The following is a 26,001-nucleotide window of genomic DNA, read 5'->3' on the forward strand; positions in this document are numbered from 1 at the left end:
TGTGACTTTTTTCGAGTAAAATTAAGACTCTTTTCATAAAATTGCCAACATTTTAAGCTTTTCTTGTAAAATTGCGACTGTTGTTGAGTAAAATTCCAACTTTTATCTTAATATTGCACAAATGTTCAGTTTTTCTTGTAAAATTTTGATTTGCATTGAGTAAAATGGCAACTGCCAAAATTTTTCTTGTGAAATTGTGACCTTTTTCTTGTGAAATTCCAACTCATTTTCACAACAAGCTTTTTTATGTTTGCATAGTATGTATATATTATCAATGTTGTAAATACAAATCTTTATACATCTAGAAAGGGTGGTCCTAACGAGGGAGGCAGTTGTCGGAGGTCTCAAGAAGGTAACAATACAATAATGTGTCCGCGTGTGTGTGTGTTTGTTCTTGTTTTTCTACCCTTCTTGAGACATCAACAAGGAAAAGTACCTTCCATATGAGGACCGGTGAACAAGTTAGGACATAAATCATGGTCCTAATACAGAAAACCATTGCATCTAATAGAGAATGTCTCAATTGCACCCCTGGTGGAAAAAGGAGGGATTTTTCAAATTGACTGTGTGTGGGTTTTAAAAGTAAGCCCACCGTTGTAAAATGACAACTCTTTTCATAAAATAGCCAACATTTTAAGCTTTTCTTGCAAATTGCGACTGTTGTTGAGTAAAATTCCAACTTTTATCATAATATTGCACAAATGTTCAGTTTTTCTTGTAAAATTTTGACTTGCGTAGAGTAAAATGGCGACTTTTATTATAATACTGCCAAAATTCTAAGTTTTTCTTGTGAAATTGTGACCTTTTTCTTTTCACAACATGCTTTTATATATTTGCATAGTATTAATATTTTATTCATGTTGTAAATACAAATCTTTATATATCTAGAAAGGGAGGCAGTTTTTGCAGGTCTCATGAAGGTAACAAATACAAGAGTGTGTGTGTGTGTGCGTGTGTGTGTGTGTGTGTGTGATGTAACCAGCCAAGGTCGCTCACCTGACTGACGACCACCAGGCTGCTAGGGCGATAATGTAAACCTCTCTGAGAGGCGATAACGGCCCCCCGGGATAATTGTCCAGACACACAAACACACCAGGCCGGGGGAACACAGCGAGACACTTCCGTTGCCATGGGAACTTAACCCGGAGCACACACACACATACATACACACACACACACACACACACACACACATACAGTTAAATGCATGTGTACTTTGTCCTGATGAGGAGCTCACAGAGGGAAGCCAAGTTGAAACATGGCGAGATGATGTAAGAAGAAGGAAGAGTCTCTTGGTCTTCCAATAAACAATAACAACATAGCAAATGATCACTACAATAACCACATTATCACTAATTAAACTAGTCTGCTCACTGTTGTTGTTTTGGGGGTGTCCAAGGTACGCCCGTCGTTCTTTATAGGCCCACGGCACACACATAATAGAAATAAGAACAGCCTTTATACATGCATTATTTATTTTACAAATTCAAGAAATGTATAGCATATAAAAGCAATATAGCTTGGTGGAAAAAGCTCGGACACCAGTTTTGAAATCCTGCAGCCTGCTTCAGAACAATGACAAGCAAGTCGTCGGAGTCCATTAGTTTGCAATTTGCCTCTCCCTTCTGGTGAGACATTGCTATTACAACTTTAAAGTCTAAGGCAGGGGTCCACAACCTTTTTTTTGCACCAGGGACCGGTTTAAATGGATGGATGGATGGATGGACCGGTTTAATGTAGGCATTATTTTCACGGACCGGACTTCCATGTGTGGCAGATAAATATAGCAAATAAGTGCATGAAAAATGAATACATGAAAAAACTCACCATAACATTCAATTAGTGGGAGGCCCTGGACTTTTCCCTTTGCAACAAAGCTCTCCATAGACTTTTGTTTTTTGCTCATTTTTGCAAGTAGTGGGCTTTTTCTTGGCTTTAGTATCTGATGGGTTATCGGTGATGCATCACATTTAAGGACAAGAGCAGGATAAGAAAGCTAGAAATACTTGACATTCGTTCCAATAGATTTTTATGGATTACTATTTCCATTCTAAAAGCTATGCATTCATATATTGTGCAATATTTCATACATAAATACACTAATGTTAGCTTTTTTGGTCCAATTTCCCATGCGTAAATACATCTGTTATTGCTAACTACTTATGTAATAGGACGATGTGCAATAATACCAGCACTTTAACTTACTAGGCCAAGGGAGATGTGTATTTTTTCCCTTTAGCACAATTATTATATGCAACAATTTAGCACTTCTCCATTTGACTACTATGGTCACTTTGTTCCTGATCTGCCCTGATCTTAGGTCAGGGGTCGGGAACTTTTTTGGCTGAGAGAGCCATGAAAGCCAAATATTTAGGGACCGAGTTCCTTTGGGACAGAGGACCCTATTGAATTTCTAGCGTTTTATTATTATACCGCCGCCTCTTTGAGCTGTAATTTGACCCCCTTAACATGCTTCAAATCTCACCAAGTTGGACACACACATCAGGACTGGCAAAAATTGCGATCTAATCAAAAAACCAAACCCCAAAACACAAAATTGCGCTCTAACGCCCCCTAGGAAGAAAACACAGACAAAACTGCCTCTAACTCCCAGTAGGAATGTCGTAGAGACATGAAACAAAAACCTCTATGTAGGTGTCACTTAGACCTAGATTTTATACACTTACAACCCCCAGCAAAAATAAACAGGAAGTTTGCAATTCCCCCTTCAAAACAAAAGTTGTGCAAAAACAGTCACCTTTTTTCAAACATTATCTCCTCTGAGCGCGTTTGTCGTGTCGGCTTCAAACTAGCACAGGAGAGATTGAACCCTTCTGATTAAAAGTTGATGAAAGAGTTTTAATTACTGCTCCGGTTTGGATTTTATGAGCCCTCAAAGTCGGTCCCGTCCATCGCTGCTTGCAGCTTTAATTTTAAATGTATTTCCGTGAGAGCCATATAATATGTTGTAACACTGAATACAACTAAATGTGTGCATTTTTAAGTACGACCAACATTTTTAGAGTATAATAAGTCTCTTATTCTTTTTAATAACATTGTTATTCTGAAGTTAACCAATAATACATCAAATACCTCTTACCATTAATGAACAAGTGCGGAAGAAAACGGATTGATGGATTAAGATGCATGAGAATGTTTTATATTCTGAACGTTATTTTTAACACTGATTACCAGCGAAATTATTCATTACTTATCGTGTTAAGCAATGTCAGCTAAGATTTATCTGAGAGCCAGATGCAGTCATCAAAAGAGCCACACCTGGCTCTAGAGCCATAGGTTCCCTACCCCTGTCTTAGGTCATCAACCTGCTGCGGACTGCAGACGGAACTTAGCTTTTGGCTACGATTTGGCACCTTTACATGTGATATGTTTATTCATGAGCATTGTCCCATGTAACAAATATGTAACAAATATAGCAAATGGCGACTTCCTATTAGGAGTTTTATAATACATCAATGAACAAACGTTTGTGTGTGTCTGGTGGGACTGGCGAAAGTTAAGTAGGAGAAAATGCAGTCGGTTATAAATTATTTAATGTCTCTGTGCGGCCCGGTACCAAATGCGTCACGGACGGGTGCCGGTCCCCGGACCGGTGGTTGGGGACCACTGGTCTAAGGCACTCTAAAATAGTTTTCTGATACTTGTGCATTCACACAATGTTGAGTAGAATAAATAAAGAATGGGTTGATGGGTCTATTTGAATGAGCAATAGGTCGTCTTTTCTTATCATCCATTGCTTTTTATATATACAATATATATATATATATATATATATAATATAAACGTGTTTTTTTTTTAATTCCTGCAAAAAGTTGAAATCCATAAAGGGGACCCTGTACTTTTATTGGAATTTTGCCTATTATTAACAATCCCTTTATGAGATAAGAACACTTGCGTTTTTCTGGTTTTATGCATTCTAACTCGTAAATAAACGTGTTAGCAAAAGTCAGCTAACAATGGAGTGCTCAACTTCTATAATCCATCCAAGAAATTACAAAACCCAAAACCAGTGAAGTTGGCACGTTGTGTAATTCTTAAATAAAAACAGAATACAATGATTTGCAAATCATTTTCAACTTATATTCAATTGAATAGACTGCAAAGACAAGATATTTAATGTTTGAACTGAGAAACTTTTTTTTTTTTTTTTTGTTGCAAATAATCATTAACTTAGAATTTAATGGCAGTGTCACGCCAAATTTCTTCTTTTGCACGTTACCACAAAGACAGAAGTTCCCAGCAGCGGCCCTAACACTCCGCCTGGAATTTTTCAAAGCCTGCTGGTGTTTGACATAAGTCCCCTGGGAAAGATAAAGACAAATGTCATTCAGTGACACCACCATTTTCAGGAGATTTGGATTCTATCGATCGCTGTCAATGACGTAAGAGGAAATGACCCCGGAAGTAAATGGGGGGGGGGGAGGTTTTTGTAGGGGAAAGAAATTTGGCATGACAGCAGCAACACATTGCAAAAAAGTTGGCACTGGGCATTTTTACCACTGTGTTACATGGCCTTTCCTTTTAACAACATTCAGTAAACGTTTGGGAACTGAGAAGAATTTTTGAAGATTTTCAGGTGGAATTCTTTCCCATTCTTGCTTGATGTACATTAAGTTGTTCAACAGTCCGGGGGTCTCCGTTGTGGTATTTTATGCTTCATATTGCGCCACACATTTTCAATGGGAGACAGGTCTGGACTACAGGCAGGCCAGTCTAGTACCCGCACTCTTTTACTACAAAGCCACGCTGTTGTAACATGTGGCTTGGGATTGTCTTGCTGAAATAAGCAGGGGCGTCCATGATAACGTTGCTTGGATGGCAACATATGTTTCGCTATATTTCGCCTATAAAACATTTTAAAAACATCCAAAACCCTCCATCATGGTTTTATTTACACGCTGTAAATATATATGTAATGTAGTAACAGGCACATTGATAATAATATTTACATATTTTGCTCATTTTAAGCATACAGTGGGGTATTAATTTTACAGACACATAACGTTCCCTTTTTTTCTTCAACAACAACACTCCTAATCACGCAGACTTCATGAGAGACAATGACGACTACTTTGGGATAAATGTGTCACATGAATAGTTCTCCCAGGTTGCAGACGGAACTCCGGAGGCGAGGTGCAGGTGAGACAATGATTTATTGTCTATGAAACATGCAAAAAATACAAAAATAAACAAAACAAGCGTGCCTGTAGCACGGAATAGCTAACTAGAAAATCTTAGCATATGAACGGGCAAAGAAATGGCGAAGCTTAGCTCTGGAAACAAATAAGTAGATGTCGTAACTTATATAGAAGCAAATAAGAAAGCCAGACTGTGTGTGGCGAAAATCAGGAATAGGTAGCTTTCTGATTCGTGCCCTGGGAGCATCAGAGGCAGGTGTAACTAATTCACACCCATGGCAACTAAAACATAACCACAGGTGTGCTCAAAACAGGAACTGAGGGAGTCAAAAACTAACATGATCCGGGCAACGGATCATGACAAAATGATGATCCAGAACCTTATATTTTGGAGCCTGAATATATGGAGGATGAGCTTCAAGTTTTAGGAACTGAGTGAATGATAAGCACATGCAGCAAGTAGCAGGATTGCTAAGTGCTAAACAAGAAATACGAATATAATGAAATAATCACTTACTGTACAAGATCTGATCTCACTGGGATGCCGACTGATGGGATGATCGTATATTCCTGTTTCGAGGAAGAATTTATTATAATCCTCACGAAGGGTTAAAAAAAAACTTTGTCGTAAACAACCATCTTTTTCTGTCTTTCTCATCATCTCTGGGTCTAAGTTGGATGTCAAAGTTGACCAACTTATGTTTATGGCCACATCCTTCTACTATCCAGGTAAGAGGCATGATTTATAATCTAGAATGAACTTTCACCAGCTCAGAGGCGATGCAGCAGCTCATAGGCTCAATATGTCAATATAGGTCCATAAGTTAATTAGCTCTCTGGGATCATGGCGCAACTAAAAGTTGTTTGTTTCCGTTAATAACAGTATTGCTAATACTTGGTTAGTATTCAGGTCACGAGATGTGAATGGAGAATTTTTGGCGGTTTTGGGATGTTTTTTAGAGGGCTTTATGGGCGGAATAGTGTACTACCATTAGCTGTGTTTATTAGCCACCTTGTATGTGCCATATTTTACGAATTAGAATACATAAAAAAAAGAAAAACACAAGTGTTCTTGTCTGACATAGGGATTGTGAACGACAGGCAAAATTCCCTCCAAAAGTGCTGTTCCTATTTAATACTGCAAAGTTTTGAATGTTCCCATTACTAAATTTCACAATTCAAAAAACAACATAAATGCACAACAAAGGCATTTGTATAAATATTTGATGGATAATCAAACTGTAATTGTTCAATTAACCCTGTCATTGTTTTGTCAGTTGTTGTTTCAGTTAGGTTTATTTATTTATTAATATATGTCGTAATATGCTGTTTTTTTATGTCATTAATACCGAAAGTCCACTTTGCTAATTCACATTTAAGGCCTCAGGAGAACATTAGAAAGACAAAAAGCATTGCCACTATTTTACTTACATTTCTTAAGCAAAGCGTAAAAAACAAATATCCCCTTGTTTTTTTTTTAATGTGCCATATATTAAAATGAACATTTAGCAAACGGATAACTAATACATAATAATGCATACATAATAATCAATGTTAGCGAATCAGTTTGAAAGTCGCGTTCACCTGGAAGTAAATTGCACATACCGGTAGATATTTTCGACAAACGTATTTCTTACAAACATGTGTGGCGGTCTTCCTCCCTCCGGGTTCCTTGGACCACCAATGACGGACATGACAGCTTCGGTCCTCTTTGCACACAATGATTTATTGTACAATAAATGTTCTTCTATGCTTTTCAGCAAATGTCTTGTGTCTGTCAAAATCGCCCGTGAGCACACGAATGGTTTTTCTACCGTCTCCGCTCTCACTCTCGCTCGTGCTCCGACTGCCAATTCTCCACCACCAACAACTCCTCTCTCACATTCCCGACGGCTGCCTTTAACAGAGCGACATGTGATCAGACAAACACTCTCACCTGTGTCATCTACGCACCTGTCGCTGATCTCAAAGCCGGTCCGGCACACCCCGCTTCGCTGCAGGCCCGCAGGCCACGCCCCCTCCCAGAACATGGTTCCTTAAGTTAGGTGATATTTCCTTGTGCATTTTAGTCCTTTCAAAAATAAGTAATTATTGTGATGATCCGTCGCCCGGATCATGTTTTGTTTTAGTTTAAGACTCCCTTAGTTCTGTTTCAGCACCCCTGGGTTTGTGTTTCTTGGTTGTCATGGGTGCTGATTATTTTCACCTGCCTCTGATTAGTGTTCGGGACGCTCACCTGCTCCCGGGCACTAATCAGAGAGCTATTTGTTCCTGCCTTTCGCCGCACTTGGTCTGGCTGTCTTGTTTGCTTCGTGCAACATTACGTTTGTCACCCATGCTTTTGATTCCTGTGCTAAGTTTCACCTTAGCTCCCTGTGCTATTGGCATGCTTGCTTTGTTACGTTTGTTGGTACGTTGACTGATTTATGGACAATAAAGCCCTGTCTTACCTGCACCTTGCCCCCGGCGTTCCTGCTGCATCTTGAATGAACGACCCGCATCAACATGCGACCCGGATGTAACAATTATGTCAAAAAAAGCCTCTAAACGTGTAATTTTTTGTATTCTTAATTGTCCTGTTCCTCCTCCCTCTTCTACGTTTATTTACCTGCAAGCACAAATTCTCCTCAAACTAATTCCGATGTTGTACCTAAAATTCAAGTATACCTAAGGTTGCGGGTGCGCAGAACTACTCAAAGTCGCGCCCACTCTAAGTCGCGTCTACCTAAAGACGTGCCCACAGGGGTGACAACGGAAGTGAAGCCCCAAAGATTATACAAAACACAGAAAACAGAAATAAAAAAATAAACTGAAAACAAGTTAAGGTTACGGTTAGGATCAGGCTTGGGTTTTGGTTAGGGTTAGGTTGTAGCCGAAAAAGCAATACATTCAAGAACCGAAGTAAGTTAGCCATAAAACGGACAGAAATCTTAAAACACACACGGAGCTGATTACGCACGCACGCACGCACGCACGCACGCACGCACGCACACACACACACACTCCTGTATTTGTTTCATTCTTGAGACCTCCGAAAAATGCCTACCTCTGTAGGACCACCCTTTCTAGATATATGAAGATTTCTATTTACAACATTAATAATATATACATACTATGCAAATGTAAAAATGCTTGTTGTGAAAAATTAGTTGGAATTTCACAAGAAAAAGGTCACAATTTCGCAAGAAAAACTAAGAATTTTGTCAGTATTATAATACAAGTCGTAATTTTACTCAACGTAACTCAAAATTATACAAGTAAAATGTATTATTTGTGCAATATTATGATAAAAGTTGGAATTTTCACTCAATAACAGTCACAATTTTACAATAAAAGCTTAAAATGTTGGCAATTTTATGAAAAGAGTCGTAATTTTACTCGACAAATGTCACAATTTTATAAGAAAACTTTAACATTTTATAATAATAATCAGAATTTTACTTGGCAAACTTATGACAAAAGTCAAACACTCAAAAAATGTCAGTATTTTAAAAAAACAAAAGAATTGGCAATATTGTGATAAAAGTCAACATTTTTTATGACAAATGTCACCATTTTGCATTATAGAGTAATACTTTTACAAAAAAAAGTCATAATTTTATGAGAAAATATTGCAATATTCCAGTTTCCAATTTTATAAGAAAAAAGTTGACACATTGTGAGAAAAAGACTGCTTTTTTTTTTTTTTTGGTTTTGAATTTTTTTGTTTGTAATTGTAATCTTCATTATTTACCTCAAGCTATTACAGTATGTATCTATATACATATTGTTTTTAATTTTATTTTTTATTTAATTTTGGCCAAAGGGGGCGCATTTCAATTTCTTACACTTGCAGAGGGGGAGCACTTTTAAAACCGACTGGGACCACCCTAATTTTGATAGATTTCACCACCAGGGGTGCAAATGAGACATTCTCTATTAGATGCAATGTCTAATAGCAATATGTTTTCCATATTGGGACCATGATTTATGTCCTAACTTGTTCACCGGTCCTCATATGGAAGGTACTTTTCCTTGTTGATGTCTCAAGAAGGGTAGAAATACAAGAACACACAAACACACACACACACACACACACACACATTTGCAAATAATTTTTCAACAATAATACTTCCATACTTTTCTATGGTATTAATGATATTTTAAAGGACTAATGTGGATGTTGATGTGCTTGAACCTCTTTCTTGTTTAGAAGCTACATACAATATTAACTGTTTGTTCATGCACTAATTGAATATTAATAAAGTGTCTGGATGTATTCATTAAATTAATATTTTCATCAGATGTATTCTTGCCTGACAAAAATTGATTCAACGTAATATTTTGACATTGACACATCGCATCTGTGCATAATTTATTACAATACCCTTATGAGTATTACATATCAAAATAAAATACATATTTTACTGAATTTGTTGAAATATCCTTTAAAAAGCTGAAATAAACCCAAAACGACCAATTAGTGGTTACCAAAAAGTGATTCCAAGTAATATTTTGATATTGACACAGTTTTTCTGCGCATACTTGACTAGATAACTCTGAGAAACATTGCATTTGTCATAATAAAATACACACTGTACTGTTTACGCGTTAAAATGCCCTCTATAAAGTTGAAATCCACCCTAAAATGAAATAAAAATAATATTTTTCACATTGACACAGCTTTTCTGGACATCAATGATTAGAATACTGTGAAGCGTATTACATTTATCACAATAAAGTAGATATTGTACTGTTTATACATCGAAGTATCCTCTATAACAGTGGTTCTCAACCTTTTTTCAGTGATGTGCCCCCTGTGAATTTTTTTTAAATTCAAGTATCCCCTTATCAGAACAAAGCATTTTTGGTTGAAAAAAAGAGATAAAGAAGTAAAATACAGCACTATGTCATCAGTTTCTGATTTATTAAATTGTATAACAGTGCAAAATATTGCTCATTTGTAGTGGTCTTTCTTGAACTATTTGGAAAAAAAGATAGGTTTTTATTTATATTTATGAAGGATTTTTTAATTATTGCTATTTTTAGAATATTTTTTAAAAATCTCACGTACCCCTTGGCATACCTTCATGTACCCCCAGGGGTACGCGTACCCCCATTTGAGAACCACAGCTCTATAAAGTTGAAATCAGCCCCAAATGACAATATGGTGATTGCCATAAACTGATTCAAAGTAATATTCTGCTTTGCGTTAATGATTACAATACTATGGGTAGCATTACATATATTAAAGTACATTCAAATACTTTTTAGAAGACACCGTTTGGCAGTTTGGGGGTGATTTCAACATTTCAAAAGCGTACTTTACATAAAAATCACATTTGTAGTTTCTTATTTGTAGTTTCTTGTGTGGCAGGGTTCCTGCCACCCTCCTCCATGTCGCTACGTGCCACCCTCAGACCACGACACAGGTGTCATTCAACTAGTTGTAAATCCATGTATCATTCCAAAAGTTATGAAAATACTTTATGAAAGTTGAAAAGTTACTTAAATTAGTGCTGCTTTAAGGAAAGCTGTAAAGACTCTTTCTACGTTACTTCCTGCCGTCCCTCCGCATTTTGGGATCACGATCTCCAGTTTGTCAGACACAGAATAAAAAAACTTTGCAAGATTTTTAATAGTTTTGAGAGCAAAACAATACACAATGATCAATTATTGCATATTGACACACCTTGGTAATCAAACAGACAAAGTGACATAAGACAAGGTGCAGCTTAGTGAGAATAGAATATGATTAGGACTTCTGTCTACTCCCAAAAACTAATTTAATCGATAACGTTTTTGGTATTTTTAGACTGCCAGACTGTTTTCCTTCCCACTGCAAGTACTACAAAATCAATTCGCTCTAGCTTGTAACATAATGGAAATCAGCTTGCTCCAAAGCAGACCTGGGCAAATTAAGGCCCGGGGGCCACATGTGGCCCGTTAAGCTTTTCAGTCTGGCCCGCCGGACATTCCCTAATAATTTTTTTTTTTATCTTTAAAGGGGAACATTATCACAATTTCAGAATGGTTAAAACCATTAAAAATCAGTTCCCAGTGGCTTATTATATTTTTCGAAGTTTTTTTCAAAATTTTACCCATCATGCAATATCCCTAAAAAAAGCTTCAAAGTGCCTGATTTTAACCATCGTTATATACACCCGTCCATTTTCCTGTGACGTCACATAGTGAAGCCAACACAAACAAACATGGCGGAAAGAACAGCAAGCTATAGCGACATTAGCTCGGATTCAGACTCGGATTTCAGCGGCTTAAGCGATTCAACAGATTATGCATGTATTGAAACGGATGGTTGTAGTGTGGAGGCAGGTAGCGAAAACGAAATTTAAGAAGAAATTGAAGCTATTGAGCCATATCGGTTTGAACCGTATGCAAGCGAAACCGACGAAAACGACACGACAGCCAGCGACACGGGAGAAAGCGAGGATGAATTCGGCGATCGCCTTCTAACCAACGATTGGTATGTGTTTGTTTGGCATTAAAGGAAACTAACAACTATGAACTAGGTTTACAGCATATGAAATACATTTGGTAACAACATGCACTTTGAGAGTGCAGACAGCCCAATTTTCATCAATTAATATATATTCTGTAGACATACCCTCATCCGCGCTCTTTTCCTGAAAGCTGATCTGTCCAGTTTTGGAGTTGATGTCAGCAGGCCAGGGAAGCTAGGGTCGATATTCTTCTCTTGATCATCTTCGGTGGCATAAGGGACGGTGTGAGCCAAGACATCCAGGGGGTTTAGCTCGCTCGTCTGCGGGAACAAACTGCCGCCATTGCTTGCCGTGCTACCGAGGTCCTTTGTCCCTGAATTGCTCACACACTCCGACAGATTCAATGGGGGTCTGGCGGCAGATTTCTTTGACTTTATCGTTGGAAATGCATCTGCTTTGAGTGTCGCAGGATATCCACACATTCTTGCCATCTCTGTCGTAGCATAGTTTTCGTCGGTAAAGTGTGCGGAACAAACGTCCAATTTCTTGCCACTTTCGCATCTTTGGGCCACTGGTGCAACTTGAATCCGTCCCTGTTCGTGTTGTTACACCCTCCGACAACACACCGACGAGGCATGATGTCTCCAAGGTACGGAAAACAGTCGAAAAAACGGAAAATAACAGAGCTGATTTGACTCGGTGTTTGAGAAAATGGCGGATTGCTTCCCGATGTGACGCCACGTTGTGACGTCATCGCTCCGAGAGGGAATATTAGAAAGGCGTTTAATTCGCCAAAACTCACCCATTTAGAGTTTGGAAATCGGTTAAAAAAATATATGGTCTTTTTTCTGCAAAATCAAGGTATATATTGACGCTTACATAGGTCTGGTGATAATGTTCCCCTTTAAGATGGAAACTGTAGCTGCCATTATGACCGTAAGTCTTGAACTATACAATGTATTTCAATGGTTGGAATCTGCGTTTTTGCATGATATACTAGTTACTATGGTAATCTAATTAGTTACTATGGTAATCTAAGTCACAGCAGCTCAGATGAGGCACCAAGCAGTGTGGGTGGGGAGCGTTTCCACAGAGTGTTTCCAGAGCGGCCAGCCTGAAATGCGGGTGTCAGGGACAGACGTGGAAGGAGATTTTTATAGCAAAGTTCTAAAGCTTAGTGATGTATCAGATGTATCAGATTGTAGGTGGGTTTATTTTTTAACCTTCGCGTTCATATTTTGCTGTTTTTGTTGCGTTTTGCTTGATTGTAAAATATGTCGATGGAGAGGGGGTGTGACATTTATATGTTAATATTCAATGTTTTATCGTTCATAGTTAATATTGTAAATCCCACATTCTTTATTTTCATGTACATTCTGGGTGTCTCATTCAGTAAAAAAATTTAAAATTCCATTCCGTTTTTTAAGGTGGTCTGTCATGACGTTTTTAGCATTCAATCAGACATTATTGTGAGATTTTGTATTTGTGTCCCTAAAAATAGATGTACCGGCCCCCAGAAAAATGTTTTCCTCAAAATTTGACCTCCCAGTCAAAATAATTGCCCAGGCCTGCTCCAAAGTCATATATTTTGCAAGGCTGCAGTACCCAAGTAGTGCACTAGAGAGCAGCATATTTCCACAAACTACTGGCATATTTTTGTTGCTGGTCTTTTGATATTTCACTCATATAGTGGAAAAAAACAAACACAACAAACTCAAGTGACAAAAAACCCATTGCAATATTAGCTAATGTATATTCTCAACTTCTTGTTAGAAGATAGAGAATATACTCCTCATGTCACTTGAATGATTATTGTTGTTGAAACAAACTATGCCCAGCTTTAATATCTTTGAGGAGAAAATTAAAGGTGTCCTTCCAGGGCATGCTGAGGATCTGCTGCCTTGTTATCGCTCCTCCACAGTCCGTTATTTCCTCGCTGGGCTCCGGCAGGAAGTAGAAGCACAATTAGAAAGCTCTGGAGCATGAACGTTGATTCATTTGACTGCAAGCAAGGCTCCTTGGCTCTTTATCGCCAACATCCCAGTACCTCATTGTAACAAAGCAAGTAGCTTTGCTCGAATGTGCTCCCACAAATGGAATTATTTAGGAAAATCCATCATTTCTAGTATGTAGTATGGTTGAAACAAGCACAACTGTCCAAAAAGGTTCAAGGGATCCCGCTCCATTGCCGACTCTACCTTGCGATCTACGTTCACGCCCGTTTAGGAAATCGGTATTCTCTGACAAATTGCATGCAATGTCTCTTCCAGATGTGATGCTCCTCAGGGAACAGTTGAAGTCCCCGTTCGGAGTCCATTCCAGCTGGCTGCGGATGCTCAACCAGCCGCCTTCCTCCATACTTTTGAACATTTTCTGCTTCTCGGGCGTTGGGGGCTCACTGTGGGAAGACCAGAACACATCCGCATCCGGGTAGACGTCGCTGAATGTGCATACCGGGCCGTTCTCGGACAGAACAACTTTGACCGCCCCGCAGCACTCTGGGGAGAACATCATCAGGTTGGAATCCACCACACTCATGAAGTTTGTTGTAAAAAAAAACATAATGTAAAGATGCAAAACAATGCATAGACCAGTGGTATTCCGTCTGCTGGCCTAACATAAAGCATGATTAGAGATGTCCGATAATGGCTTTTTTTCCGATATTCCGATATTGTCCAACTCTTAATTACCGATTCCGATATCAACCGATACCGATATATACAGTCGTGGAATTAACACATTATTATGCCTAATTTTCTTGTGATGTCCTGCTGGATGCATTAAACAATGTAACAAGGTTTTCCAAAATAAATCAACTCAAGTTATGGAAAAAAAATGCCAACATGGCACTGCCATATTTATTATTGAAGTCACAAAGTGCATTCTTTTTTTTAACATGCCTCAAAACAGCAGCTTGGAATTTGGGACATGCTCTCCCTGAGAGATCATGAGGAGGTTGAGGTGGGCGGTGTTTGGGGGGGCGGGGTTGAGGTTGTAGAGGGGGGTGTATATTGTAGCGTCCCGGAAGAGTTAGTGCTGCAAGGGGTTCTGGGTATTTGTTCTGTTGTGTTTATGTTGTGTTACGGTGCGGATGTTCTCCCAAAGTGTGTTTGTCTTTCTTGTTTGGTGTGGGTTCACAGTGTGGCGCATATTTGTAACAGTGTTAAAGTTGTTTATACGGCCACACTCAGTGTGACTTGTATGGCTGTTGACCAAGTATGCTTGCATTCACTCGTGTGTGGGAAAAGCCTTAGGTATTATGTGATTGGGCCGGCACGCAAAGGCAGTGCCTTTTAAGGTTTATTGGCGCTCTGTACTTCTCCCTACGTCCGTGTACCACTCCGTACAGCTGCGTTTTAAAAATTCATAAATTGTACTTTCCGATATTACATTTTAAAGCATTTATCGGCCGATAATATCGGCAGCCCGATATTATCGGACATCTCTAACCATGATCATAAATTAATAAAAGTTACTTTTATTTTTTTATTTACTTTTCATAAATATTTAAAAGTACTCATCAAAGTCAATCAATCAAAGTTCACTTATAAAGCCTTAAATCACAAGTGTCTCAAAGGGCTGCACAAGCCACAACGACATCCTCGGCTCAGATCCCACATCAGGGCAAGAAAAAAACTCAACCCAAAGGGATGACAATGAGAAACTTTGGAGGGGACCACATTCGTTGGTGCTCCATTTGTGCTGCAATTTTGTATTGTTATTAATGTGTAATTAATGTGTTACTAATAGTAACCACACTCCCCCAATTATGTCCAAATTACTACAAACGTGTTTCATTCGTTGGTGCTCCATTTGTGCTGGTTTGTGCTGCAGTGTTTTATTAATACATTTTATTTGGTATAGCGCTTTTTAGAGTACTCAAAGACGCTTTACAGGATAATTTTTTTTAAAATATAAAACAGTTCAAAGTAATAATAATATAAAATACAGGAAATATAAAAGCAGTACATTGTAAAATGCATAAAAACACTGGCCATTTACAAGACGGGACATTATAAGACACAGAACACTAATCACAGGTTAAAAGCAGATATATATATTATTGTTATTAACGCGTAATTAACTAATAATATTAGTAACTAGACTCCCCCAATTATGTCCAAATTACTACAATTTTTTTAAATTTTATTTAAAGTTTGAATATTCAAAACCAGACCCCGCCCACACACATTGTCAAAAACCTTTCCCAAACCAGTACCAATTGTTTGTGCTACGTTTGTGCTGCAATGGTTTATTGTTATTAATGTGTAATTAACGTGTTAATAATAGTATCGAGACTCCCCCAATTATGTCCAATTATGTCCAAAAAACGTGTTCCATTTGTTTGTGCAGATTTTTTTTTGTTATTTAAAGGGGAACATTATCACAATTTCAGAAGGGTTAAAACCATTAAAAATCAGTTCTCAGTGGCTTATTTTATTTTTCGAAGTTTTTTTCAAAATTTTACCCATCACGCAATATCCCTAAAAAAAAGCTTCAAAGTGCCTGATTATAACCATCGTTATATACACCCGTCCATTTTCCTGTGACGTCACATAGTGATGCCAATACAAACAAACATGGCGGAAAGAACAGCAAAGTATAGCGACATTAGCTTGGATTCAGACTCGGATTTTAGCGGCTTAAGCGATTCAACAGATTACGAATGTATTGAAATGGATGGTTGTAGTGTGGAGGCAGGTAGCGAAAATGAAATTGAAGAAGAAACTGAAGCTATTGAGCCATATCGGTTTGAACCGTATGCAAGCGAAACCGACGAAAACGACACGACAGCCAGCGACACGGGAGAAAGCGAGGATGAATTCGGCGATCGCCTTCTAACCAACGATTGGTATGTGTTTGTTTGGCATTAAAGGAAACTAACAACTATGAACTAGGTTTACAGCATATGAAATACATTTGGCAACAACATGCACTTTAAGAGTGCAGACAGCCCATTTCAGGCGCGCGAAGAACATATATTTTTTCCACGATTTCAGCACTCAGGTTAACCATACCTAAATAGACACAAAATACTGCATTACACAAGACTACTCGAATGATTGAAAAAAATAAATCTTTTTAAGCTAAATTATTGGTAAACACAGTTTATGTATAATAATTTTAGTAAAACCGCGAGTAATGAATAAAGTTTTCATCAATTAATTTATTCTGTAGACATGTCATTCGCTCTCTTTTCCTGAAAGCTGATCTGTCCAGTTTTGGAGTTGATGTCAGCATCTGCTTTGAGTGTCGCAGGATATCCACACATTCTTGCCATCTCTGTCGTAGCATAGCTTTCGTCGGTAAAGTGTGGGGAACAAACGACTGACCATTTCATCGGCTTTCCCCACAGCCTCGTATTTTGAACAGATTTCGTCCAATTTCTTGCCACTTTCGCATCTTTGGGCCACTGGTGCAACTTGAATCCGTCCCTGTTCGTGTTGTTACACCCTCCGACAACACACCGACGAAAGTGAGAAAATGGCGGATTGCTTCCCGATGTGACGTCACAACGTGACGTCATCGCTCCGAGAGCGAATAATAGAAAGGCGTTTAATTCGCCAAAATTCACCCATTTAGAGTTCGGAAATCGGTTCCAAAAATATATGGTCTTTTTTCTGCAACATCAAGGTATATATTGGTCTGGTGATAATGTTCCCCTTTAACGTTTCAATATTCATAACCCGACCCTGCCCACACACCTTGTAAAAAACCTCCCCAAACCAGTACCAATTGTTTGTGCTACATTTGTGGTGCAATGGTTTTGTTACTAAAGTGTAATTAATAAATTTAGAGGAACTAATCGATTTTTAGCTGCATGGCTATTCGGACATGGGCGATTATAGAATGGATTATTAAACGATCAGTTAACTGACTACAGCGAGCCACCGCACCGAGAGATCCGACCAGCTCCTTCACCTCAGCTGAGAGACAGATATTTTTTGCCGGCCCCCAACAGTGTTTAAAAAACATTGTTCTAAGGTACACTTATCAAAGGTTTAAAAAAAATATTGTTACAGAGCTTAGTTAGTTAGCTAGTTAGAGGTAGCTACATGCAATTTTTTAAATTGCACATTTCAGCTGTAATTAGTGTTTTTTCTTAGTGCTGTAAAACGATTAAAAAACAAAAAACAAAAAAAAAACATCTGATGATTCACACTTTTGAATTTGGTTCAATCACAGTTGCTCCAAAAGCATAACCAATCAGTGCTACTTTTTTTTGACAACATTGCGGGTAAACACAGGCAGCGTTGTTTGTCCATGTACTAGTTGCTTCTCTTGCTAGCATCGGCCTTTTTGATGCTATTTTAAACTTGTTAAAATATAAATATAATACAACAAAAATGTATCATTTCAATATATCTAAATGACCTTGGTTCTATCAGAAGTTATCAGGGTGTATTGTAAGAGACTTACTGTCAGCTGGCATAGGCTCCATCAGCTGTGACCCTGGCCACAACAAGAGGTAGAACCAGGATGGATATATTTATCTGTGATTTATTACCCGATTTTATAGTTCGTTTTTGAGCTGGATGTTTATAGGTAGCCATTTAACCCATGAGCAAATATCCCTGCAATGGCCGCCTCGAGCACTTACCATGGCAAACATCCATCCATCCATTTTCTACCGCTTATTCCCTTCGGGGTCGCGGGGGGCGCTGGAGCCTATCTCAGCTACAGTCGGGCGGAAGGCGGGGTACACCCTGGACAAGTCGCCACCTCATCGCAGGGCCAACACAGATAGACAGACAACATTCACACTCGCATTCACACACTAGGGCCAATTTAGTGTTGCCAATCAACCTATCCCCAGGTGCATGTCTTTGGAGGTGGGAGGAAGCCGGAGTACCCGGAGGGAACCCACGCAGTCATGGGGAGAACATGCAAACTCCACACAGAAAGATCCCGAGCCCGGGATTGAACCCAAGACTACTCAGGACCGTCGTATTGTGAGGCAGATGCACTAACCCCTCTGTCACCGTGCTGCCCCCCATGGCAAACAAATCAGTGCATTTAACAGCATGTGCAAAGCTGATAACTAACGTCCTAATTAGAGATGTCCGATAAAATGCTTTAAAATGTAATATCGGAAATTGTCGGTATCTGTTTTTTTATTATCGGTATCGTTTTTTAATTTTTTTTAATTTTTTTTTTTTTATTAAATCAACAAAAAAAACAAAATATACACTTACAATTAGTGCACCAACCCAAAAAATCCCACTCTCCCAACTCACTCATTCACACTCATTCACACAAAAGGGTTGTTTCTTTCTGTTATTAATATTCTGGTTCCTACATTATATATCAATATATACCAATACAGTCTGCAAGGGATACAGTCCATAAGCACACATGTTTGTGCGTGCTGCTGGTCCACTAATAGTACTAACCTTTAACAGTTAATTTTACTCATTTTCATTAATTACTAGTTTCTATGTAACTGTTTTTATATTGTTTTACTTTCTTTTTTATTCAAGAAAATGTATTTTATTTTATTCATTTTTTTAAAAAGGACCTTATCTTCACCATACCTGGTTGTCCAAATTAGGCATAATAATGTGTTAATTCCACGACTGTATATATCGGTATCGGTTGATATCGGTATCGGTAATTAAGAGTTGGACAATATCGGATATCGGCAAAAAAGCCATTATCGGACATCCCTCATCCTAATGGCTCAGCTGATCAGCCATTATAGATGTCAGTTTATAACTTGCAAAAACCCACCATTAGATTACTTGTCACTAACGTATACACGGTACATACTGTGTCTTTAAGGACAGGTTGATAGGAACATATTTTCAGTTTCCTGGTAACCATGATGGATGGTTAGATCGATAATTGAACAATAATTGCATTGCATTACCAGCTAAAACGAGTATTCCTCTGAGAATAGAACAATCACTCTGTTCTAAGAGAGCACAACTTGTCGGTTCAATGTGCACAATTAAATAGCTTAGTTGCTCAGACAAAAATGTGTTAATATAAGGTATGTTGTTTTTTTAATGGGGAAACACTTTAATGCCTCTTGTTTTCATGTGGGCTCTGTACCGAGGATGTCGTTGTGGCTTGTGCAGCCCTTTGAGACACTTGTGATTTAGGGCTATATAAATAGACATTGATTGATTGATTGATTGATTGATTGATGTTAGCATTCAGGCTAGCGAGCTGGCGCCAGTCAGTCAGTGAGTAGTTATTAATAATGCTTGTTTGATCATTTGTTTTTAAAGGGCTTTATAAATAAAGTTGGTATGGTATGATATGGTATTTTAATTTAAAACGGTAATACTAACCGTTGGGAGTTTTACCGCCATAGTAATTATTACAGTTTATTGTTACATCCTTAGTAAATGTTGTCTGAAATAGTTGTTTGGTGTTCTTCAGTACATCCGTCATGTTCAACCCATGACAAAAAATACGTATTTCAATCAAAATTAACCTTCCAATGTCTTCATGACTCACTTATCAGTCCCTCCAGGATTTTGCGATGTTGCCTATTTGAATGGAACTTTGTTGTCATTGCACTTAAAAAGTAAGACAAGATTGTTTTTTTTACAAACCCCAAAATCAGTGAAGTTGGCACGTTGTGTAATTCATAAATAAAAACAGAATACAATGATTTGCAAATCCTTTTTAACTTATATTCAATTGTTTAGACTGCAATGACAAGATACTTAATGTTCGAACTGAGAAACTTATTTTTTTTTGTTGCAAATAATCATTAACTTACAATTTAATGGCAGCAACACATTGCAAAAAGGATAGCATAGGGGCGTTTTTACCACTGTGTTACATGGCCTTGCCTTTTAACAACACTCAGTAAATGTTTGGGAACTGAGGAGACCAATTTTTGAAGCTTTTCAGGTGGAATTCTTTCCCATTCTTGCTTGATGTACAGCTTAAGTTGTTCAACAGTCCGGGGGTCTCTGTTGTGGTATTTTACACTTCATAATCAACCACACATTTTCAATGGGAGACAGGTCTGGACTACAGGCAGACCAGTCTAGTACAAGCACTCTTTTACTATGAAGCCACGCTGTTGTGACATGTGGCTTGGCATTGTCTTGCTGAAATAAGCAGGGGCGTCCATGATAACGTTGCTTGGATGGCAACATATGTTGCTCCAAAACCTGTATGTACCTGTCAGCATTATGGGTTCCTTCACAGACGTGGAAGTTACCCATGTCTTGGGCACTAATACACCCCCATACCATCACAGATGCTGGCTTTTCAACTTTGCGCCTATAACAATCCGGATGGTTCTTTTCCTCTTTGTTCCGGAGGACACAACGTCCACAGTTTCAAAAAACAATTTGAAATGTGGACACAGAACACTTTTCCACTTTGCATCAGTCCATTTTAGATGAGCTCGGGCCCAGCGAAGCCGGCGGCGTTTCTGGGTGTTGTTGATAAATGACTTTCGATTTTCATAGTAGAGTTTTAACTTGCACTTACAAATGTAGCAACAAACTGTAGTTACTGACAGTGGTTTTCTGAAGTGTTCCTGAGCCCATATGGTGATATCCTTTACACACTGATGTTGCTTTTTGATGCAATACCGCCTGAGGGATCAAAGGTCTGTAATATCATCGCTTAAGTGCAGTGATTTCTCCAGATTCTCTGAACCTTTGATAATATTACGGACCCTAAATTCCTTGCAATATCTCATTAAGAAATGTTGCTCTTTAACTGTTCGACGATTTGCTCACACATTTGTTCACAAAGCGGTGACCCTCGCCCCATCTTTGTTTGTGAATGACTAAGCATTTCATGGAAGCTGCTTTTATACACATCACTTGTGGGATGTTCCAAAAAAGTGTTTAGTGAGCATTTCTCAACTTTCTCAATCTTTTTTGCCACCTGTGCCAGCTTTTTTGAAACATGTTGCAGGCATCAAATTCCAAATGAGCTAATATTTGCAAAAAAATAACAAAGTTTTCCAGTTTGAACGTTAAGTATCTTGTGTTTGCAGTCTATTCAATTGAATGCAAGTTGACAAGGATTTGCAAATCCTTGTATTCTGTTTTTATTTACGATTTACACAACGTGCCAACTTTACTGGTTTTGGGGTTTGTAGTATGACCGGTCTAAGAACAGACATTCAGTATAGAGGATGGACAGGACAGGAAGGTATTGCTACTAATTTAGTGCTGTGCTACAAAATATTTATGTGCTACAATTTTTTTTTTCATTTAGTAGCACCTGTCCTACAAGTGAAAAAGCGAAGTGCACAGCCCCGGTAATACTTTGATATTGACACATCTCATCTGTGCATACATTATTAGATTACCCTAAGGGAGTTACATTTACTATGACAATAAAATACATACTGTATTGTTTACATTAAAGTATCCTTCAAAAAGCTGAAATCTTCCCTTCTGCATGCAAAAGTGATTCAAATTAATATTTTGATCTTGACACATCTCATCTGTGCATCTCCTCAGGCTAGTCTAGTAATGTATGCACAGATGAGATGTGTCAATATCAAAATATTACTTTGAATCACTTTTTTGGCTGGCAAGAATACATTGATTGAATGAATAAATCCAAACACTTCATTAATATTTAACAAAGAGCAAACAGAGTTTTAGCACATCAACAAGCGATAAATAACAGTCCTTTACAATCTCAATATTACCATAAATTGCCATTATTGCCAACTCTGTCATTTTTTGGACACGATAAAGGCTTGAATAATTTCAAGACACATCGTTACAATAACCACAATATAAGTGTTAGTAGTAATCAGTTGTGGACAGACAAAGTGCCAGCAGTGCAGCTTTAGCAAAAGTTCGCGGTCACGCGTCAGGAATACATTTTTTGGAAGGGGCCCTCCCTAAAAAAAATTGAATACTCCTTCTTGAATGTTTTTCTGCAGCTGGGTCTGGAGGGACATTAACGTCTTTTCCCATTAAGTACCGTCATATCCCAATCTAAACTTGCATAAACACATTACCGCCTGAACAACTTAGACAAAGTATTCACACTCAACATAAAGGCTGTGCTGTCTTTTGATATCGATATAAGCCCATAGTGTCACGTTGAAAGAGACGAAGCTCCGTTAACAGGAAGTGAACTTGGTGACATCACAAAAAAAAAACGGAAGTGAAACCAACTGGTCACGGAAAGGCTTGGAATAACCTACAATCAAATCTTCAACTTCAAACCCTTGTTACATTGAATGAGTTTAAAGCTTCTGTGAAAGGATTGCAGTCTACCTTGTCTGTATGCACATGTGTTATGTGAGCAAGTTTTAATGTTGCAAATTTGATGTTTTATCTGTTTTTAATGTAACCTTGCTGCTGCCCTCTTGGCCAGGTCTCCCTTGGAAAAGAGATCTTTGATCTCAATGGAATTTTACCTGGTTAAATAAAGGCTAAATAAAAAAATAAAAAAATTGCATTTCTTTCTTCTAAAATATTTAGAAATTAAAACGGAAAAAAACAAAAAACATTTAAAAACACACAAATCATAATAATTATTAGGCCAGAAAAATATTAGATGTTTCCTCTGCCAAGAAAGTATATTGTTTAGCTATTTATTTTACAAAACCCCAAACCAGTGAAGTTGGCACGTTGTTTAAATCGTAAATAAAAACAGAATGCAATGATTTGCAAATCCTTTTCAATCTACACCATGTTGCCAAAGGTATTTGGCCACCTGCCTTGACTCACATATGAACTTGAAGTGCCATCCCATTCCTAACCCATAGGGTTCAATATGAAGTCGGTCCACCTTTTGCAGCTATTACAGCTTCAACTCTTCTGGGAAGGCTGTCCACAAGGTTGCGGAGTGTGTCTAAAGGAATTTTCCACCATTCTTCCAAAAGCGCATTAGTGAGGTCACACACTGATGTTGGTCAAGAAGGCCTGGCTCTCAGTCTCAGTTCTAATTCATCCCAAAGGTGTTATATTGGGTTCAGGTCAGGACTCTGTGCAGGCCTGTCAAGTTCATCCACACCAGACTCTGTCATCCATGTCTTTATGGACCTTGCTTTGTGCACTGATGCACAGTCATGTTGGAAGACGAAGGGGTCCGCTCCATTGTCCAAAATATTTTGGTATCCTGGAGCATTCAAAGTTCCTTTCACTGGAACTAAGGGGCCAAGCCCAACTGTACGGTACATTTCGGACTGCATTGTGCCGAGTGTGAAATTTGGTGGAGGAGGAATTATGATGTGGGGTTGTTTTTTCATGAGTTGGGCTTGGCCCCTTAGTTCCAGTGAAAGGAACTTTGAATGCTCCAGGATACCAAAACATTTTGGACAATTCCATGGGATGGCACTTCAAGTTCATATGTGAGTAAAGGCAGGTGGCCAAATACTTTTGGCAATATAGTGTATATATGTATTTTATATATATATATATATATATATATATATATATATATATATATATATATATATATATATATATATATATATATATATATATATACTGTATTAGAGATGTCCGATAATGGCTTTTTTGCCGATATCCGATATTCCGATATTGTCCAACTCTTAATTACCGATTCCGATATCAACCGATACCGATATATACAGTCGTGGAATTAACACATTATTATGCCTAATTTTGTTGTGATGCCCCGCTGGATGCATTAAACAATGTAACAAGGTTTTCCAAAATAAATCAACTCAAGTTATGGAAAAAAATGCCAACATGGCACTGCCATATTTATTATTGAAGTCACAAAGTGCATTATTTTTTTTAACATGCCTCAAAACAGCAGCTTGGAATTTGGGACATGCTCTCCCTGAGAGAGCATGAGGAGGTTGAGGTGGGCGGGGTTGGGGGGGCGGGGTTGAGGTTGTAGCGGGGGGTGTATATTGTAGCGTCCCGGAAGAGTTAGTGCTGCAAGGGGTTCTGGGTATTTGTTCTGTTGTGTTTATGTTGTGTTACGGTGCGGATGTTCTCCCGAAGTGTGTTTGTCTTTCTGGTTTGGTGTGGGTTTACAGTGTGGCGCATATTTGTAACAGTGTCAAAGTTGTTTATACTGCCACCCTCAGTGTGACCTGTATGGCTGTTGACCAAGTATGCATTGCATTCACTTGTGTGTGTGAAAAGCCGTAGATATTATGTGAGTGGGCCGGCACGCAAAGGCAGTGCCTTTAAGGTTTATTGGCGCTCTATACTTCTCCCTACGGCCGTTTTGAAACCGATACCGATAATTTCCGATATTACATTTTAAAGCATCTATCGGCCGTTAATTTCGGCAGTCCGATATTAGCAGACATCTCTAATATATATATATATATATATATATATATATATATATATATATATATATATATATATATATATATATTAGAGATGTCTGCTAATATCGGACTGCCGAAATTAACGGCCGATAGATGCTTTAAAATGTCCGATATTAGCAGACATCTCTAATATATATATATATATATATATATATATATATATATATATATATATATATATATATATATATTAGAGATGTCTGCTAATATCGGACATATATATATATAGGGAAACCTGCGAAACAGGGTTGTAGGGATGATATAGCCTGTTTTTTCCTGACCTAACGTATATATATATATATATATTAATACATACGGCAAGAGCTAACGACGTCACTGCCTCTGTGCCGTCTTCTTTCCCCACTGTCCCGTAACAATAAGTACTGATACATGTTTAAGGCCTGTGGTGGACTGACCTTGCAGCTCTATCCAGCTGTAGCCGTGTGAAATCCCCATGTTGGAGTGCAGTTTGCACATGTAGCGCTTTGTGACGCCGCTATCCTGCGGCTGCACTTTTGCAAAGATGAGCTGCAGCTGGCCTTCGTCGTACTTGCAGCTGAAGTCGCTTCGTATGTTTCGGTGGTGGCTCAAATTCCCCTTGCTGTTCAGTCGACACAAAAGCTTGCCGTTTTGGGACCACTCCATGTGCTTGACTGACAGCCCGTCCCTCCGTGACACGTTGCAGCTCAGCGCAACCTGCTCGCCGCACTCGGCTGTAACGTTGTTGACCATCACCAACGCTGTGGACAAACACAATGTCACGAATAGTCCATCGCTCTTTAATGGCCACAACATGCGGGCTCCATCTAGTGGTACGCCAAAAAACACTTAATTAAATATTCAAACGATGTGTAATGTCACACTCGCCAAACATATCAGATATACTAGTTAAAAAAAAAAAATCTCTGCCTTGTTTTTAATGGATACTTAGGCCTACCGCGCTACTGTATTTTAATGTTGGTCATTATGGTGGCACTTGGACAGCCAGCCAAGTGTTTTCTGAGGTGGTGCTTGGTGAAAAGATATTAAGGACCCCCGATTAACCCCTCCATGACCGTATTAATACACTGCAAAAACGGAAATATAAGTAAGATTAAATATCTCAAATAAGGGGGATATTTGCTTATTTTCTGTCTCA

The 26,001-nt window shown here is 38.4% G+C and overlaps 1 protein-coding gene across 2 annotated transcripts in view; it reads right to left on the minus strand.

Annotated features, from left to right (window-relative positions):
- Positions 1–26,001, minus strand: part of LOC133621678 (uncharacterized) — a 185,448-nt gene that overhangs the window by 117,459 nt on the left and 41,988 nt on the right. Inside the window, exons 4-5 of one of the 2 annotated variants that reach the window (XM_061983933.2) lie at positions 25,280–25,603; positions 12,135–14,097 (exon numbers count right to left, since the gene is read on the minus strand). In XM_061983933.2, the coding sequence (XP_061839917.1) occupies positions 13,703–14,097; positions 25,280–25,603 (719 nt within the window). In that variant the 3' untranslated portion in view covers positions 12,135–13,702. Of the gene's footprint in view, positions 1–12,134; positions 14,098–25,279; positions 25,604–26,001 lie in introns of those variants that run through there. The other variant, XR_009817688.1, reaches the window with a different exon arrangement.

The sequence above is a fragment of the Nerophis lumbriciformis genome, linkage group LG25 (genome assembly GCF_033978685.3).
Source record: "Nerophis lumbriciformis linkage group LG25, RoL_Nlum_v2.1, whole genome shotgun sequence".
Classification (NCBI taxonomy): domain Eukaryota; kingdom Metazoa; phylum Chordata; class Actinopteri; order Syngnathiformes; family Syngnathidae; genus Nerophis; species Nerophis lumbriciformis.